Source organism: Dipodomys merriami, unplaced genomic scaffold, assembly GCF_024711535.1.
Source record: "Dipodomys merriami isolate MVZ:Mamm:240054 unplaced genomic scaffold, mDipMer1.0.p SCAF_39, whole genome shotgun sequence".
Classification (NCBI taxonomy): domain Eukaryota; kingdom Metazoa; phylum Chordata; class Mammalia; order Rodentia; family Heteromyidae; genus Dipodomys; species Dipodomys merriami.
In genome coordinates this window covers 4,876,133-4,893,377 of record NW_027205492.1, presented here as the reverse complement: position 1 = coordinate 4,893,377, position 17,245 = coordinate 4,876,133, and the positions used below count along the sequence as shown (strand labels likewise).

Below are 17,245 nucleotides of genomic sequence, written 5' to 3'. Positions count from 1 at the left end.
CGTCATCGGGGCGCGCCTCTCCTCGGCCCGGAAGCGCGACGCGGAGAGCTGCGGCGTTACCATGGGAACCGAACCGCCTCTGCTCGCTTGGGTGTGAGTAGGTGGTTGGGGCTTCCTCCCAGGAGGGCGGCGCCTTGGGGGCGGAGCTGGGGTGTTTGGCATGGCTGCGTACCCGGCTGTTCCCGGCCAGGCTCAAGGCCCCGCGGTAAATTTCTGTATGGCGAGGAGGAACAACAGGTTTCCTCGGGCCCTGTGAGGGACCAGAGTATTTTGGATGGGAATGTCAGCAGTTCAATCATTTGAAAACTGCAGTTTCGAATCCACAGGAGATCCAACAAGGGGAGGTCCGGTCTGTACCATCCTGAACGGGCTCTCAGGGCTGAGTGTGTGTGTGTTGGTCCTGGGGTTTGAACTCAGGGCCTGAGCGCTCTCCCTTAGCTTTTTGCTCCAGGTTAGCACCCCACCACTTGAGCCACAGGCTCACTTCGGGCCTTCTTGGCAATTAATCGGGGGAAAAGAGTCTCCCGGACTTTCCTGCTCAAGCCCTGGCTCTCCCTGGCTTCCAGTTGTGATCCTCAGATCTAAGCCTCCTAAGTAGCTAGAATTACAGGTGTGAACCACCTATGACCTACCTGCCTCTCAAGGCTCTTGGGTGCTGCCTCTTGTTTCTGAAGACATCAGAATGAAGCTTGGATCTTGGTTGGGGAACTTGCCTTGCTCCTTGGGAATTGGGGTTACTTACCTAGATGGGTGATTGTGGCTGGGCTAGTGCTGAAAGGTTAACAACTGTGGTGGTCCCCAGAGTTCCCCTTTTCTGCCTTCTCTCAGAGCTAAGATGTCCTTGAATAGAGTTAGATTCATTTATGGGTGGTTGAGTTAGTTACTCCTAGCAGTTCATAATTGATAGTAGCAAGTTCTGCAGTTGGAAAGATATGATATGGTGGCTAAGAACAGGTGGTACTGTAGTTCTAGGGAAGGGGATACGGAGGGAATAGAGAGTTCAAAGTCAGCCTGAGCTACATAAGGAGAAACTGTCTTAAAGCTAAGAACTGGGGGTATAGCTTAGTGCAGGCCACTTGTCCAGCATGCACAAAGGTTGGATCCCAGCATTGCAAAAATAAAAACATGATCTATGGAACTGGGTCACCCGCATTTGTTTTCACTACTTAATAGCTGTGTGCCTTGAGTCAGGTTTCTTAGATTTTCTGTGCCTCAGTTTCCCCAACTATAAATAGAAATCCTGGTTGATAGTATTACAGTGAGTTAACTCATGCTTAAAACCATGGCACAAATAAAACCTCAAATAATAGTATCTTGCTACTGTAACAGTAACTTCCAGTGGTCGCCACTTATGGGCATTCTTTTTTTTTTTTTTTTTTTTTTTGTGGTTCGTAGGTTCTGAACTCTGGGCCTGGGCGCTGTGCTTCAGCTCTTCAGCTGTAGACTACCGCTGTACCACTTGAGCCTCAGCCCCACTTCTGGTTTTCTCTGCTTATGTGGTGCTGAGGAATCGAACCCAGGGCCTCATGCATGCAAGGCAAGCACTCTACCACTGAGCCACCTTCCCAGACCCTCATTTTTTATTTTTTAAATTTAAATTTATTTTAAGTAGTACAAAGAGGTTTCAATTCCACAAGTCAGATTATGAGTACAATGCATTTTGATCAATGTCATCTTTTTTTTTTTTTTTTTTTTTTTTTTTTTTTGTCGGCCGTGGGGCTTGAACTCTGGGCCTGGGTGCTGTCCCTCAGCTCTTCAGCTCAAGGCAAGCGCTCTACCACTTGAGCTACAGCGCCACTTCCGGTTTTCTGGTGGTTTATTGGAGATAGGAGTCTCACGGTCTCTCCTGCCCGTGCTGGCTTTGAACCACGATCCTCAGATCTCAGCCTCCTGAGTAGCTAGGATTACAGGCGTGAGCCACCAGCGCCCGGCATCATCTTTTTTTTTATTGTTGTTGTTATTATTAACTTCTTCTTCTTGTTCTTTTTTTGTCAGTCATGGGGCTTGAACTCTGGGCCTAGGTGCTGTCCCCCAGCTCTTCACCTCAAGGCCAGCGCTCTACCACTTGAGCCACAGCACCACTTCCGGTTTTCTGATTGTTAACTGGAGATAAGAGTCTCACGGACTTTCCTGCCCAGGCTGTCTTTGAACCCTGATCCTCAGATCTCAGCCTCCTGAGTAGCTAGGATTACAGGCATGAGCCACCAATGCCAGGCTCCTGAGAGACTCTTCAGTTAATCACTCAAAAACCAGAAGTGGAGCTGTGGTTCAATGTGGTAGAGCACTAGCCTTAAGCAAACAAGCTCAGTGCCCAAGCCCTGAGTTCAAACCCTACAACCAATGGAATAAAAGATAGAGATTATTATTATTATTTTTTTGTCAGTCGTGGGGCCTGAACTCTGGGCCTGGGCGCTGTCCCTCAGCTCTTCAGCTCAAGGCTAGCACTTGAGCCACAGTATCACCTCTAGTTTTTTCTGCTTATGTGGTTCTAAGGAATCGAACCCAGGGCCTCACGCATACAAGGCAAGCACTCCCAGGCCCAGATTATTTTTTATGCTTTTTATTGTTAAAAAATATGTATATATTTTTGTCGGTTGTGGGGCCTGAACTTTGGGCCTGGGCGCTGTCCCTCAGTTCTTCAGCTCAAGTCTAGTGCTCTACCATTTGAGCCACAGCGCCACTTCCAGTTTTTTCTGCTTATGTGGTGCTGAGGAATTGAACCCAGGGCCTCATGCATGCAAGGCAAGCACTCTACCACTGAGCCACCTTCCCAGCCCTATTGTAAAAATATTGTACAGACGGGTTACAGTTACATGAATAAGGTAATGAGTACATTTCCTATCAAGCATTGTTGCCTCCTCTTTTGTTTTTTCCCCTACCATCCCTTTCTCCCCCACCAACATTTTAAAGTTCGTTTTTAACATAGTGTCATGTAAAGATAGAGATTATTGTATGGGTTAGAAGAATGTTTATAAAACATGTATTAGGCAATCAACAAATATTATCTCCATGCTTCAACATTAGCCTTATGACATTGTGGTCAACTTTCTAGCACCAAACTCTGCTGTTTTATGGAGACTTTAGCCTTATGCTTGGAATATACCTGGCTCTTTAATCTCAGCAGTCCCAGCGGACACCATTAAATATCATAGCCGACCAAGGACATGAGCAGAAGAGATAAATAAAAAGAGGAAGAATAGATAAAGTGGTACATATATGGATAAGACTATTTGATTTATAGCTCTTGTAATCTAAAAGGGACAGATGTAGGTTTTTGGTACATTTGTATTGATTCTGAAAAACCCTAACGTGTGTGTGTGTGTGTGTGTGTGTGTGTGTGTGTGTGTGTATGTGTGTGTAATAGTCTCTAAGTGATCCCTCCTGTCTTTTCTAGGTTGCCAGGTTGAGCAGAAGTTGCAATGTTGTACTTTGGTTATTTTATTAGCTTATTTTTTTTCTTATAAACTTGTATGTCTAGCCCTTCCCACTGTCCTTTTGGCTGTATCTGAATCCCTCCAAAGGCCTTTATTGCACGTTCTCTCTCTCTTTCTCTCTCTCTCTCTCTCTCTCTCTCTCTCTCTGATCCTTTGTCCAATGGTTATCTTAATGTTTCCAGCTTTGCACAAAGTTTCTCATCATTATCCAACAGTGTTACATATATATTACATTAGAGTTTGACCCCTCCTATCCTTCTGGTAGTGCCAGGAATTTTCCCACACACCAGCAACCAATCACTCTTCTTGACAAGAGAGAAGGCATTATTGGAGACAGTTGCATAAGGGAAGCCTTTAGGACTGGTTTAAGGTAATCTCCAGTCCTGCCTTTTCCTCGAGTGATACTGTGGACAAGGTGTCCAGCTCTGGCCTGAACTGAGCCCTCATCTCAATGCTCAGTATCATCAGGATGTTAAGCTGCCTCTTCCTTCTGAAGGCTCTTGCTCTTGGGTCCCTGGCATCCTGGGTAGCTGCAGGAGAGCATGGTAAGCTATCATTTATCCTCTCTGGGTAACAGTAACAGAAAGTTGCTGGGGGGGGGGGGGAGTGACCATCTCTATAAGAGGATTGCAGGAATAGATTCTCAGGGTAACCAGAGACCTAGGCCAGAGGCCCAGGGTCCCAACATGTCAGCATCATTACTTGCCCCAATATGCCGATTTGAGATAAGTCTTGGAGAAAGTGAGAGAAAGGAGATCTATTAAGGTACAGACTGGCTCTGTGTGGGAAGAGGGGAGGTAAAAATGTCAACCCGTCTGACATGAACTTCAGGTTTAAACAGAGGAAGAAGTGGGGCAGAGGGCCAGGAGTACATATAATTTAACAGTCTTTAGCCAAGTATGGCCTGCTTGAGCATTAGCTTGACTCTGATCCTGTAAAGGGGGTTCCACAGAACTTGCTACTGTTACCACTTGAGGGGAGCAATCTGGTACCTTGCTCCCAAGATTCAGCCTCATTATTGTAAGTAATTGTTCCCATTTTGAGGTGATCTATCCTGCGGGGCTTTGGGGGTAGTTTTGGTCCCGGTCATAAAGATGGTATTGATTAGTCCTGGAACTCGAAGTGACAGTAGAAACGGGAGACTCAAAACAAAGGAGACCCCCTCTGTACAGTATCTTTACAATAAAAAAATATATTTAATAATAATAAAAAAGAAATCCTAATCGCAAAACAAAACAAAACAAAACAAAACAAAAAAACAAAGGAGACAGATACAAAACGGGGTGGAGTGAGCTGGAGCCTGTCGGTGTGCCAGAGCGGAGCAATGCCTAAATCAAAGGAACTTGTTTCTTCAAGCTCTTCTGGCAGTGATTCTAACAGTGAAGTTGACAAAACGTTAAAGAGGAAAAAGCAAGTTACTACAGAAAAGCCCATAAAAAAGCAAAAGACAGGTGAGACTTTGAGAGCTCTGGCATCTTCTAAGCAGAGCAGCAGCAGCAGAGATGATAACATGTTTCCGATTGGGAAAATGAGATACGTTAAGTGTTCGGGACTTTAAAGGGAAAGTTCTAATTGATATTAGAGAATATTGGATGGATCAAGAAGGCAAAATGAAGCCAGGAAGAAAAGGTATTTCTTTAAATCCGGAGCAATGGAGGCACCTGAAGGAACAGATTTCTGACACTGATGATGCAGTAAGAAACCTGTAAAATCTGAGCCATATAAAACCTGTACTGTTCTACTTGTTTTAATCTGTCTTTTTACATTGGCTTTTGTTTTCTAAAATGTTTTGGATTGCAGAACAATTTGAATGATGAATACTTTTTTTAAATGTGCATTATTAAAAATGTTCTGAGTGAAAAAAACAAACAAACAAGGAGGGGGCCAGGATACCTCCTCCTTTTAGTTAACTTACGGGTCTGAGTGAGGAGTTGAGGAGTTAGGGTTTTGGTTTTGGTTTTGTTTTTGGTGTTTTTTGTTTTGTTTTTGTTTTTTGTTTTTGTGCTGATACTAGGGATTAACACTCTGGGCTTCTTGCATTTGCTTAGTTTTTTTTTTTTGTGTGTGTGTTGTTTGTTTCGTTTTGCTTTTGGCTGGTACTATACCACTTTAGCCTCAACTCCACTTCTGGCTTTTTAGTGGTTAACTGGAGATGAGTTTCACAGACTTTTCTGCCAGGTCTGGCTTTGAACCTCAACCCTCAGCTACTCAACCTCCTAAGTAGTTAGGATTACAGGCATTAGCCATTGGGGCCTGGCTGTTTCAGTGCTCCTTACAGAAGGAGTTTCTTTTCTTTCCTTTTTTGTTGGTCATGGGGCTTGAACTCTGGGCCTGAACGTTGTCCCTCAGCTCTTCAGCTCAAGGCGAGTGCTCTACCACTTGGGCGACTGTGCCACTTCTGCTTTTCTGAGTGGTTTATTGGAGAAAGGAATCTCATGGACTTTTCGGCCCGGGTTGGCTTTGAACTGCAATCCTCAGATCTCAGCCTCCTGAGTAGCTAGGATTACAGGTGTGAGCCACCGGCGCCCGGCTACAGAAGTTTCTTTTCTTTTTCTTTCTTTTTTTTTTTTGGGGGGGGGGGTCTGGTTGAGGGCCTGAACTCTGGGCCTGGGTGCTGTCCTTCAGCTCTTCAGCTCAAGGCTAGCACTCTACCACTTGAGCCACAGCACCACTTCTGGCTTTTTTTTCCTGCTTATGTGTTGTTGAGGAATCGAACCCAGGGCCTCATGCATGCAAGGCAAGCACTCTACCACTGAGCCACCTTCCCAGCCCTACAGGAGTTTCTTAAGTTCATGCTGCCAGGGTAATCTTGACTTTAGCCTTCCTCTCTGGCTGAGGAGACAGGACTTACTAGATAGAGTTTGCAACTATTCTTTAGAGCTCATTAAATGAGAAGAGGATCCTCGTATCCCTGCCCTCTCTGCATTTGAAACATGCTGGTTCTGCAGTAGTTGATGGGTTGTGGTAGGAGAAAGAGGTTGTAGGATATTTGAGGTCCTTGAAGTTTATTTGTCCTCCATTTTTTGACTGTCTAGCCAATCATGCTAATCTTTTGTGATATCTCTTGTAGTGAAAGAGGGAGAATGCCCTCCTGATAAGAATCCATGCGAACAGCTGTGCCGTGGCGATGACTGGTGTCCTGCTGGGCAGAAGTGCTGCAGCACAGGCTGTGGCTGGGTCTGCCGAGGAGATATTCCCAAGGGTATGTTGGCATAAGAACCAGAATCCCAGCATGCACTCTGTCCTTGTCTTTAGGTAGAACCAGAGAGCTCTCTATTTCCTAGTTCGGCCTTTGAATTCAGCTTACCTAGAGCAGTTCTTCTTTTTCCCTTTTGAGGCGTCTTCTTCTTTCTTTCTTTTTTTCTTTTTGGTATTTATTTATTTATTTATGTTGGTCATGGGGCTTGAAGATGGGGCCTGGGAGCTATGGAACCCTGTTTAAGTCAGCAGGTTATACATATGTTTCAGCAGAGTGCTTGTCTAACATGTGTGAACCCTGAGATTCAACCCCAGCTCAGGGAGGAGGAGGGAAGAAGGGAAATAGCTTAGACCAGGTAAAATTTTACCCTTAAACATCATTTCTTAAATCTGTGTGTGTGTGTGCGCGCGTGCGCACACGCACGTATGTCTATATATGCGTGCGTGCACACCAGTACTGGGGCTTGAACTCAGGGACTGGGCCTTAGCTTTTTGCTCAAGGATGGCGCTCTACCACTTGAGCCACATCTGGCTTTATGCTGGTTAACTGAAAAAAAGATTCTTTTGAACTTTTCTGCCCACGCCGGTTTTGAACTGTGATCCTTAGGTCTCAGCCTACTGAGTAGCTCGGATTACAGGTGTGGACAACTGGCACCTGGCCTCAAATAGCTCTTTCCTTTTTTTAAACAGCTCTTTTAAAATCTTATCTATTTATTTATTTATTTATTTATGTGTTTGTATTGGGGCTGAAAGTCAGGGTCTGGGTGCTGCCCTTTAGCTATTTTTCCTCAAGGTTTATTCTCTACCTCTTAAGCTGTACCTCTGCTTTCTGTTTTTTGCTGGTTAATTAGAAATAAGAGTCTCATGGGCTTTCCTGCTGTGGCTGGCTTCAAACCTTGATCTTCAGATCTCAGCAAGCCACCAGCACCCATCTGAATCTTTAATTTAATTTTTTAAAATGGTGCTGTGAGATGCTTTTCTTCGGCACTCTGGCATGATTCACCCAAATTCTTTTTTTTTTTCCTCTTACGCTGTAGGGATTGAATCTATCTTCTTATTCATGATAGACAGCACTCTACCACTGAGCTACATCTAGTTCAAATCCTAAGTTTTTAGCTTAAATTTCCTCTTACATAAAATAAAGATATTTGTGAGGATCAAGTTGAGATGTTCTTACAAAAAGATAAACATTGTAAATGTAATGATAAATGTTGACTATTACTGTTACCATGGCTTCGGCTTTAGCCCTAGGGTTGGAGGCTAAGTGTATCTAGGGCTTGCTTCCCTGATTCTCTCTTGTCTGTCAGTGGGTTCTCTGGCACCTGGTACTGCTATCTCCTTTCTGTTGCTGTCTTTGTTTTTGTAATAGGGAAGAAAGGAGAGTGTCCTAAGGTCATTCAAAAACCATCCTGTTCTAAAGTGTGTACCACTGATGAGACATGCCCAGGTAGAAAAAAATGTTGCACTTTTGGTTGCAATAAGAGATGTGTAATGCCAGTCTTCAAACAGAAACCAGGTAAGAAACCTCATCCCTGCACTCCGTAGTCTAATTTGCTTGTATATTTGAGAAAGAAAGAAGCTATTTTGTGCCAGGTCAGCAAACCATGCTCTGTTGGTTGGCTTTACTTTCTTTTTATTTATTTATTTATGTTTTTGGGTCCGGTCGTGGGGCCTGAACTCTGGGCCTGGGTGCTGTCCCTCAGCTCGTCAGCTCAAGGCTAGCGCTCTACCACTTGAGCCATAGCGTCACTTCCGGCTTTTTTCTTTTTTTGCTTATGTGGTGCTGAGGAATTGAACCTAGGGCCTCAGGCATGCAAGGCAAGCATTCTACCACTGAGCTACCTTCCCAGCCCGGCTTTACCTTATTTTGAGAAACAATAATTCAGTGCCTGCTATCTTCTGAGAAAAAAAAATATACAAGTTGACTATAGTAGCTCAGGCCTGTAATCCTAGTGACATGGAAGACTATTAGGAGAAACACAATTCAAAGCTAGCCTGGGCATAAGTTTGCAGGACCCTATCTCAACCAATAAAAAGCTAGGCACAGTTGTATGTGCCTGACATTCCAGCTATGACAGGATATGTAAATAGGTGGATTATGGTTCAGGCCTGCCCAGGAAGGAAGTGAGACACTATTTAAAGGAGCTGGGCACTGGTGGCTCAGGAGGCTGAGATCTGAGATCTGAGGATTACAGTTCAAAGCCAGTCCAGGCAGGAAAGATTGCCAGACTCCTAGCTCCAATTAACTACCTAAAAACCAGAAGTGGAGCTGTGGCTCCAATGGTAGAGTGGATAACCTTGAGTACAAAGAGGCTGAGGGACAGAGTCCAGGCCCTGAGGTCAAGCCCCAGGACAGGCAAAAAGGAAGGCAATAGGGATGGGGTAGGGTTTAAGTGGTAAAGATGCCTGCCTAGCAAGCACAAGGTATTTAGTTCAAATTCCAGAACTGGAAGAAGGAGGCGGAGGCGGAGGAGGCGGAGGAGGCGGAGGAGGCGGAGGAGGAGGAGGAGGAGGAGGAGGAGGAGGAGGAGGAGGAGGAGGAGGAGGAGGAGGAGGAGGAGGAGGAGGAGGAGGAGGAGGAGGAGGAGGAGGAGGAGGAGGAGGAGGAGGAGGAGGAGGAGGAGGAGGAGGAGGAGGAGGAGGAGGAGGAGGAGGAGGAGGAGGAGGAGGAGGAGGAGGAGGAGGAGGAGGAGGAGGAGGAGGAGGAGGAGGAGGAGGAGGAGGGGGGAGACCAGAGGAGGGGGAAGAAAAGGAGGAGGAAGAGGAAGAAGAGGAGGAGGAGGAAGAAGAGAAGGGGGGAATGAAGAGGAAGGAAGAGGAGGGGGAGGAGGAGGAGAAAGAAGAGGACAACATGGAAAGAATACATCAGATTAGGTTGATTTGTGGCATGTAGTAGAAGAGAATGTCAGCAGGTTTGAAAGTTAGTGGGCTGTTCCCAATCCTCACTGTCCGTTGCAATACCTCCATTAAAGTCATAGCACAAGAATATGCAAGGAGATGTGAAAATAGAACCATCCCCATTCACCAGCTTCTGCCATTCTGGAGCTTCTATATACACCCAAGATGGCCACTTGTGTGGTGGAAATGGACTTGGGTAGAGAGGCATTTAAAGACATTACTTCTTTTTTTCTCTCAGAGTCCTCATGACCTGATTGTCCATGTAAAAGTTTTATTTTTTCACCAAGTATGTACTGGGTTCTTACTCTATGCCAGATGCAGTAATGAGCTATGGGAACGCTGTGGTGACACAGTAGTTCCTGTCCCTGCTTTTGTGATCTCGTTGTCTAGAGGGAGAAATAACTTTTGTGTGTGTGCCAGTACTGGGGTGAACTCAGAGCCTCATGTGTTCACTTGGCTTTTTTGCTCAAGACTATTGCTCTACCCCTTGAGCCATACCTGTACTTTCAGCTTTTTGGTAGGCCTGGACCACAATCCACCTATTTATGTATCCTGTCATAGCTGGAATGTCAGGCACATACAACTGTGCCTAGCTTTTTATTGGTTGAGATGGGGTCCTGCAAACTTATGCCCAGGCTAGCTTTGAATTGTGTTTCTCCTAATAGTCTTTCAAGTCACTAGGATTACAGGCCTGAGCTACCATAGTCAATTTGTGTATTTTTTTTTTCTTCAGAGATAGCAGGCACTTAATTATTGTTTGTCAAAATAAAGTAAAGCTAACCAATAACCAACTGGAGATAAGAGTGTCAAGGACTTTGCTGCGTGGGCTGGCTTTGGACCATGATCCTCAGCTCTCAAGCCTCCTAAGTAGCCAGGATGACAGGTGTGAGCCATCAGTGCTCAGCTTCCATTCTGTTTTCTGAAGCAACTGTAGCTGTCCTGTCATCTCAGTCTATGTGGCTGTATGCCAGAGTAGAGAAGCGTGGGTCTGAGATGTGGGTTCCAGCCTGAGATTCCAGAAGGTTCCTGGGTATGGCTCTCTGGCTCCATCCTGTGAGGTGGAAAGAGTCACCCCAGAAAATATCAATATACATTAGCTTATTCCCTCTTTCTAAGACGGAGGCATCAGGAGTATAATTTTGTTCTTTTCTCTTTTACTTGAGAGCAGGACTGGCTGATAATCTAAGCTGGTCTTGAACTCCTGATCTTCCTTTCTTGATGTCCAGAGTGCGGGGATTATGACAACTGGCTCAATCCTTTAAATTCAGATCCAGAATTCTTTTTTTTTTTTTTGTCAGTTGTGGGCCTTGAACTCTGGGCCTGAGCACTGTCCCTCAGCTCTTCAGCTCAAGGCAAGCGCTCTACCACTTGAGCTACAGCGCCACTTCCGGTTTTCTGGTGGTTTATTGGAGATAAGAGTTTCACGGACTTTCCTGCCCAGGCTGTCTTTGAACTGCAATCCTCAGATCTCAGCCTCCTGAGTAGCTAGGATTACAGACATGAGCCAACGGTACCTGCCTAAGAACCAGAATTTTTTTCTCCTCACTGATCATCTAATTTCTGAAACTCCACAGCCCAAAACAACCTTTTGTCTTCCAGACAGGCCTCCACAGATGGCATGCCTCTTCCCAGTACCCACAGGGGCTGGCTGTGCCAGACTGGGGCAGCCTGTGCTCAGAGAGAATAGCAGGTTGTACTTCTGCCAGGACTCTTGAGGCGGGATTCTGGAACCAAAGCCTGAGAATCTGTCTCAGGCAGTCACTCACCATGTTTTTGTGCCTAGTACAGTCTTCCCATTGTTTGAAGAGGATGGCTGAACTGTGGAGGCTGAGGGTGAGGTTGGCACCAGGCACAGAATCTTTGTGAGCTGCTCTGGCTCCTGGCCAGCCCAGATGGAACTTTCCCTGGGAGCTGGGTTAGGCAGCATGGAGGGTTAGTGATGTCCGGTAGATCTCTTGGAGCTCACTGGCAGAACAGGATCCCTAGCCTGGTGAGAGATGAGACTGGCAATAATAGCACTTAGTAGTTAACTACTGCTACAGTTTCTATAGCTCCAGTCCTAAGAAAGGGCTGGCACCCACTCAATGGGACTGATTGCTAGGAATCTCTTCTTCCTGGGCTATGAACAGTTACTATTCTCTGTAACCTCTGACATTGCCAGAGGTTTGCTATAGTCAGTGCTTACACTGGGATCTGGCTCAGGAGGAAGCTCTGGTCTGAATGGTGGTCTGAGTCTTAGCTTTTCTGCTTGTTGGCTGTGTGGTCTCTGAACCTACTTGGGTGGCAGGTAGACAGTTGGGAGGGACTTTCTGCCCCCTCCTCCCATTTGTTATTCATAAGGTGTGTGTGTGTGCGCGCGTGCACACACACACACACACACACACACAGTGTTCTTTGTCAAATGTATATCAGTATTTTTCAAGCAGATGAAGCGGTACAGGGGATACCACTGCAAGTGGTTGCAGTGACTACATTTTCCAAATAAGAATTCAGGACACATGGTTTGGATGTGATCTCACAATGACAGAATATTGAAGACATGCCAGCACAGGAAAACCCAGGATGCCAGGTTATTCCTGTCCAGCTGCACGCGTCTCATTAGAGTCTTGAACACTTGAATTTTCCATCATGGTAGACTTCCTGGAGCCAGTCATAGGGCCTCATTCTTAGATTGTTCCTGAGAGGCACTAGACCAGTTCTGGTTTTTGTTTTCTACCAAACTTTTAATTGCCTATCACCTCTTGAAATCAACACTGAGACAGTGACTCAAGGTGGGAGGTGTTTTGAGTGTGCTGTCTGTGGGTGTGCCTGCTCCTGAGTGTGTTCTAAGGATGGTATAGTAGAAAGTGCTTCATTGTAGATCAGAAGGCGTTTTGCCCTGCCGTGCCATTGCCTCACTCTAGTTCTGGGACAGTTCTGCTTTCCTCTGGGTTTCTTTATCTTCTTGGGGATGGTGAGCAGGCACATCTGGAATGTGTTTGGCTGTGTGAAGAAATTAATCAATGAAGGTTTCATTGTTCTCACATAACAAGAAACCCTGAAGTTGGAATCAGGACTGTCGTGGCAGCTCTAGGATTGTTAGATTATTTGGACTTTGCCAGAAAACCATGCAGACATCCAGGTACAGAGAACAAAGGAAAGGTTTCTTACCAGGAAAGGGGCCGGCAAGACCTCTTCTCACAAGAAAGAAGAAGCACCAGCCATTGTCTCAGTTGACCTATATGACCTAGGAGGTTTAGGAGCGGCTAGAAGGGGCTAGGGGGTGGAGACCACGGTGGAGCTGAAGGCCAGGAGTTCTGCCATGGTAGACTAGGATTTATGGCTGCTGTCCAAATAGTCAATAAGGGGCCACAGCTGCCCAGACCTGAAGATCACTCTAAGGGGCTCTTGTTGCCTTATATGGTGTTAGCTGCCCCAGAGGAGTGCCATCCCAAGGTAAAGGGGGTTGGAGGCTGATTATTTACAGCCTTTACTACATGGGCCTAGTGTTGCCTAGGAAGGGAGCATGCTAACCTGTGGAAAGGTGAAGGAGCGTGCTAAGCTATGGGAAGGGAGCTCATTTTGCGAACAATGATGCTAACAAAGATGAAGCCCTTTCTTTTGCCTTACTCATTCTTTTGTCCTCATACTGAGTGATTCCTGGCTCAATGAAGGCTGCTCTTTCTTTCCCTCCCTCCCTGTCTCCGTCCCTCCTTCCCTTCCTTCCTTCCTCCCTCCCTTCCTCCCTCCCTCCCTCCCTCCCTCCCTCCCTCCCTCCCTCCCTTCCTCCCTCCCTTCCTTTTTTCTTTTTTTTTTTTTAGTATTGGTTGTAGGGCCTGGGCACTGTTTCGGAGCTGCTTTTGCTCAAAGCTAGCATTCTACCACTTTGAGCTATAGCACCACTTCTGGATTTTTCTGTGTATGTGATACTGAGGAATTGAACCCAAGGCTTCATGCATGCTAGGCAAGCACTCTACCACTGAGCCACCTTCCCAACCACGCCCTGCTGTTCTGCCTTTCCATAGTAAGTCCACCTTTGTACTAGAAGAAGGAAGAGGGAGGGGAATGCAAAAATCTCCCCAGTGTCTTGGTCCTTGGTTGCCCCTGGTTGTAGGGAATTATGAGGAAGTGAATCCCCATTTTAGCTGGAATCATTGTCTCTCAGAACAAACCTGGGGTTCTGTTCATAACGGTTCCATGTACCTACCTATTGCTGCGTAAGAAAACATCCCCACATTTTGTGGCTTAAGACAACAACGGTTTTCTCTTGCTTGCAGTTGTGTGGGTTGCCTAGGCTCAGCGGGGCAGACCATGTTCCTACATGGTATAGCTAGTCACTCATCTGCTAGTCACTCATCTGCTAGTCACTCATCTGCTCTGGACGTGGAGCTCCAGTGGGGCTTGAGTGGCGTTGGAATACCCAGATGAGCCTCAGCAACCCACACAGCCACAAGGAAGATGGAGAATCATCTATACAGTCCAGCTGAAACTGCTTTGTGGCATCTTCATGGTGGCCGGTGGCCCCTGGGTTAGACAGTATGAAAGAGGACTTCATCAGGGCATGAAGCCCAGGAGAATGCCAGTCAGAGAGAATAAATGTGGAGTTGGCATTAGGGTGGTTGCTCTAGTGGGATAGAGCTGAAACTGAAACTGTTCCTCTGCGTGTGTGTGTGTGTGTGTGTGTGTGTGTGTGTGTGTGTGTGTGTGTGTGTGTGTACTGGTACTTGGGCATGAACTCAGGGTCTGGGCACTGTCCCTAGGCTGTTTTTACCCAAGTGTGGTACTCTACCACATGAGTCATGGGCTCCGTCTCTTGTGTTTTTGCTGGTTAATTGGAGATAAGAGTTTCATGGACTAGGAGTGCAGGTGTGAACCACCAGCACCTAGCTCTGAAATGTGAGGACAGAAATAAGTTAGTAGTTCATGGCCAGCATTAAAATAGAAAAGTCAGGTGCTGGAGGCTCATACCTATAATCCTAGCTACTTTGGAGGCTGAGATCTGAGGATTGTGGTTTGAAGCTGTGAGTGGCAGGAAAGCCTATGAGACTCTTATCTCCACTGAAACATAAAAAGCCAGAAGTGGAGCTATGGCTCAAGTAGTAAAGTGGTAGCCTTTATCAAAAGAGCTCAGAGATGGTGCCCAGACCCTCAGTTCAAGCCCTAGAACTGACACACACACACACACACACACACACACACACACACACACACACACACACACACACACACACACACGAAGACAAAAAAGAATAGAAAATATCAGAGTACATTGCTTATACATTGAACTTGAAAGCTATACATCTGCGTACACATCAGATGCGAAAAATATACTTCACTTTGCGGATTTGCACCTCTTATTTTGATTCTGTGGCAGAGGTTGGTGGCGGATGTCCTGCGGACCCCCTTCCGTGTCAGGAGCTGTGTGACAGAGATGAGTCCTGCCCCCCGGGGCACAAGTGCTGCAGCACTGGCTGTGGTCAGGCATGCCGTGGGGACATTAAAGGAGGTAGGTCGGCTTCCACTGAGTGTCTAGCACGCTTGTTCCATTGCAAGCCAAGGACCATCCTGTAAGGTTTGATGGGAGGAGATGCATGCAAGGTGTCACGGAGCACAGAGAAGGGTGCAAGACCACCTGTAGGGCAGCGGATGTACGAATGACACTCAGTCTAAGCCGAGGAGAGGGGAAGGACCTGGCCCCCTCTCTCAACCTAGCTCTACCCCTGAGCCTGGGGCGCTAGCAGTCTTGGAAGCGCCTCTAGGGAGTTCCCTTTGGGATACCCTTTGAAAACTCTTGGTTCAGGGGTTTGGGGATGTCCATAGATTGGTGAGGATTGTGTTAGGAGTCAGAGATCGACTCACCTGGAACTCCTGGGTCTACATTCTCCACAGGATCCCTGGGACATGTGGCCAATGACCTGTCTGCTTACCCAGGCCTGTTTTCCCCACAGGGCGAGATGGCGCTTGTCCGAACATTCTGGTAGGCCTGTGTATTGTTGGCTGCTTCATGGATGAACACTGCCAACCCGGGGAAAAGTGCTGCAAATCAGGCTGCGGCCGCTTCTGTGTCCCGCTGGCCCTGCCATCCAATGGGACTGTAGACTCCAATGGGACTATCAGCTCTGATTTGGAACGCGGTGGGTATAGATCATTGTCATCACCAACCAGATCTAGAGTTGGCCGGTCTCAGGGCTGGCTTAGGTATGGAGAAGGGGATGTTGAAGGTCAAGGAGAGTCTAGTATAGGGCAAAGATCCTATGAGGAAATCAGAACCATTAGATAGACACTATGGGCTTGGACGTGTTTAAAGAGGGTGCGACTTGCGGGTAAGCTAGACTAATTGTAATCCTGGGATAGCACCGAGAACCTGCAGGACAGGTCATGTGATTGTTAGCAAAGGCCCAGAAGACAGGAGTGTAAGTGACATGTTTGGACAGGGAGGGATGGAGGCAGGGCATGGAAGGGGGCAGCCGCACTTGTGTTTTTATATCAGGAGAGGGAAGGGTGACTTCTAGGTGACAAGGATTTTCAATGCCAGTTTGGATCAGGTAGTTTAGGAAGCTGGCAGCCATTCAAGTCTTTTTTTTTTTTTTTTTTTTTTTTTGGGTCCGGTCATGGGGCCTGAACTCTGGGCCTGGGCGCTGTCCCTCAGCTCTTCAGCTCAAGGCTAGCACTCTACCACTTGAGCCACAGCACCACTTCCGGCTTTTTTCTTTTTGCTTATGTGGTGCTGAGGAATTGAACCCAGGGCCTCATGCATGCAAGGCAAGCGCTCTACCACTGAGCCACCTTCCCAGCCCTCAAGTCTTTTTTTTTTTTTGTGGGTCATGGAGCTTGAACTCTGGGCCTCAGCCCTTCAGCTGAGCCATCATCTTGAGCCATAGCGCCACTTCCAGTTTTCTGGTGGTTTATTGGAGATAAGAGTCTCACAGTCTTTCCGGGCTGGCTTTGAACTGCGATCCTCACATCTCAGCATCTTGAGTAGCTAGGATTACAGGCGTGAGCCACCGACACCCAGCCCATTCAAGTCTTTTGACAGAGATGCATACCAGGGCTTTCCAGGGTGGAGGGGAAGGCTGTGGGAGGGATGGAGCCAGGAGGATATGGTTGTAACATGAGGTTTCTTCTACTTGCAGAGGCCCGGGAAACCTAGTGGTCCTGACTTGTCTGGGTCTTCTGTAGAGACCCCAGAAGTCCTGTGCTGGCAGCCAGGAGAGGGTGGTGTCCCAGGGCTTGTGACACTCCCAGGGGGCACTCATGGTCTTCTTGGCCCTGCTTCCCTTCCTGCTGTTGCCTGGAGCACAGGAAGTGGCCTGGTATTTGCAGTAGGTGCTGATGCTTCTCTTTCCCAATAAAGACTGATGTGGACTCTCTGTTCTGTGAGGTCTGGGGGCACGGGTGAGGTGGGAGCTGGTGGGTCTACATAGGCTGTGGGATTGACACAGACTGAGCAAGGATGGGTGATCCATTTTTTCTGAGCCCACTGAAAGCGGGGGATGGCCATGAGGAGAGATGGATTGAAGTTAGCCCTAGGGTCACTGGCCACAGATCTTCCTAAAACTCCAGGGGTACCGGGAGAGCGCCTTCTTTTTGGGCTTGATAACTTTCTTTTATTGGAGAATATGAGTTGGAGGTGGCACAAGCGTGAGTGGCAATGCTTGTACCTTGAAGTCTGAGGGCCAGCCCTTGTTCTAGGACAGGAGGTTTTCCCAGGAGGCACTAGCCCTTGGTTCTTCTTT

General features: G+C 47.0%; 1 protein-coding gene across 6 annotated transcripts; it reads left to right on the top strand.

Annotated features, from left to right (window-relative positions):
- Positions 1-189: 189 nt before the first annotated feature.
- Positions 190-16,879, top strand: Wfdc3 (WAP four-disulfide core domain 3). 6 transcript variants are annotated; one of them, XM_069989861.1, is made up of 7 exons: positions 190-205; positions 3,395-3,979; positions 6,505-6,636; positions 8,002-8,148; positions 14,884-15,015; positions 15,458-15,643; positions 16,643-16,879. In XM_069989861.1, the coding sequence occupies exons 2-7, from the start codon at positions 3,886-3,888 to the stop codon at positions 16,657-16,659; spliced, it is 708 nt and encodes a 235-aa protein (XP_069845962.1). In that variant the 5' UTR covers positions 190-205; positions 3,395-3,885; the 3' UTR covers positions 16,660-16,879. The 6 variants fall into 6 exon arrangements, with proteins under 6 accessions (XP_069845962.1, XP_069845961.1, XP_069845963.1 ...); XM_069989860.1 differs by lacking the exon at positions 190-205 and adding an exon at positions 212-349; XM_069989862.1 differs by lacking the exons at positions 190-205; positions 3,395-3,979 and adding an exon at positions 212-344.
- The last annotated feature ends 366 nt before the right edge of the window (positions 16,880-17,245 follow it).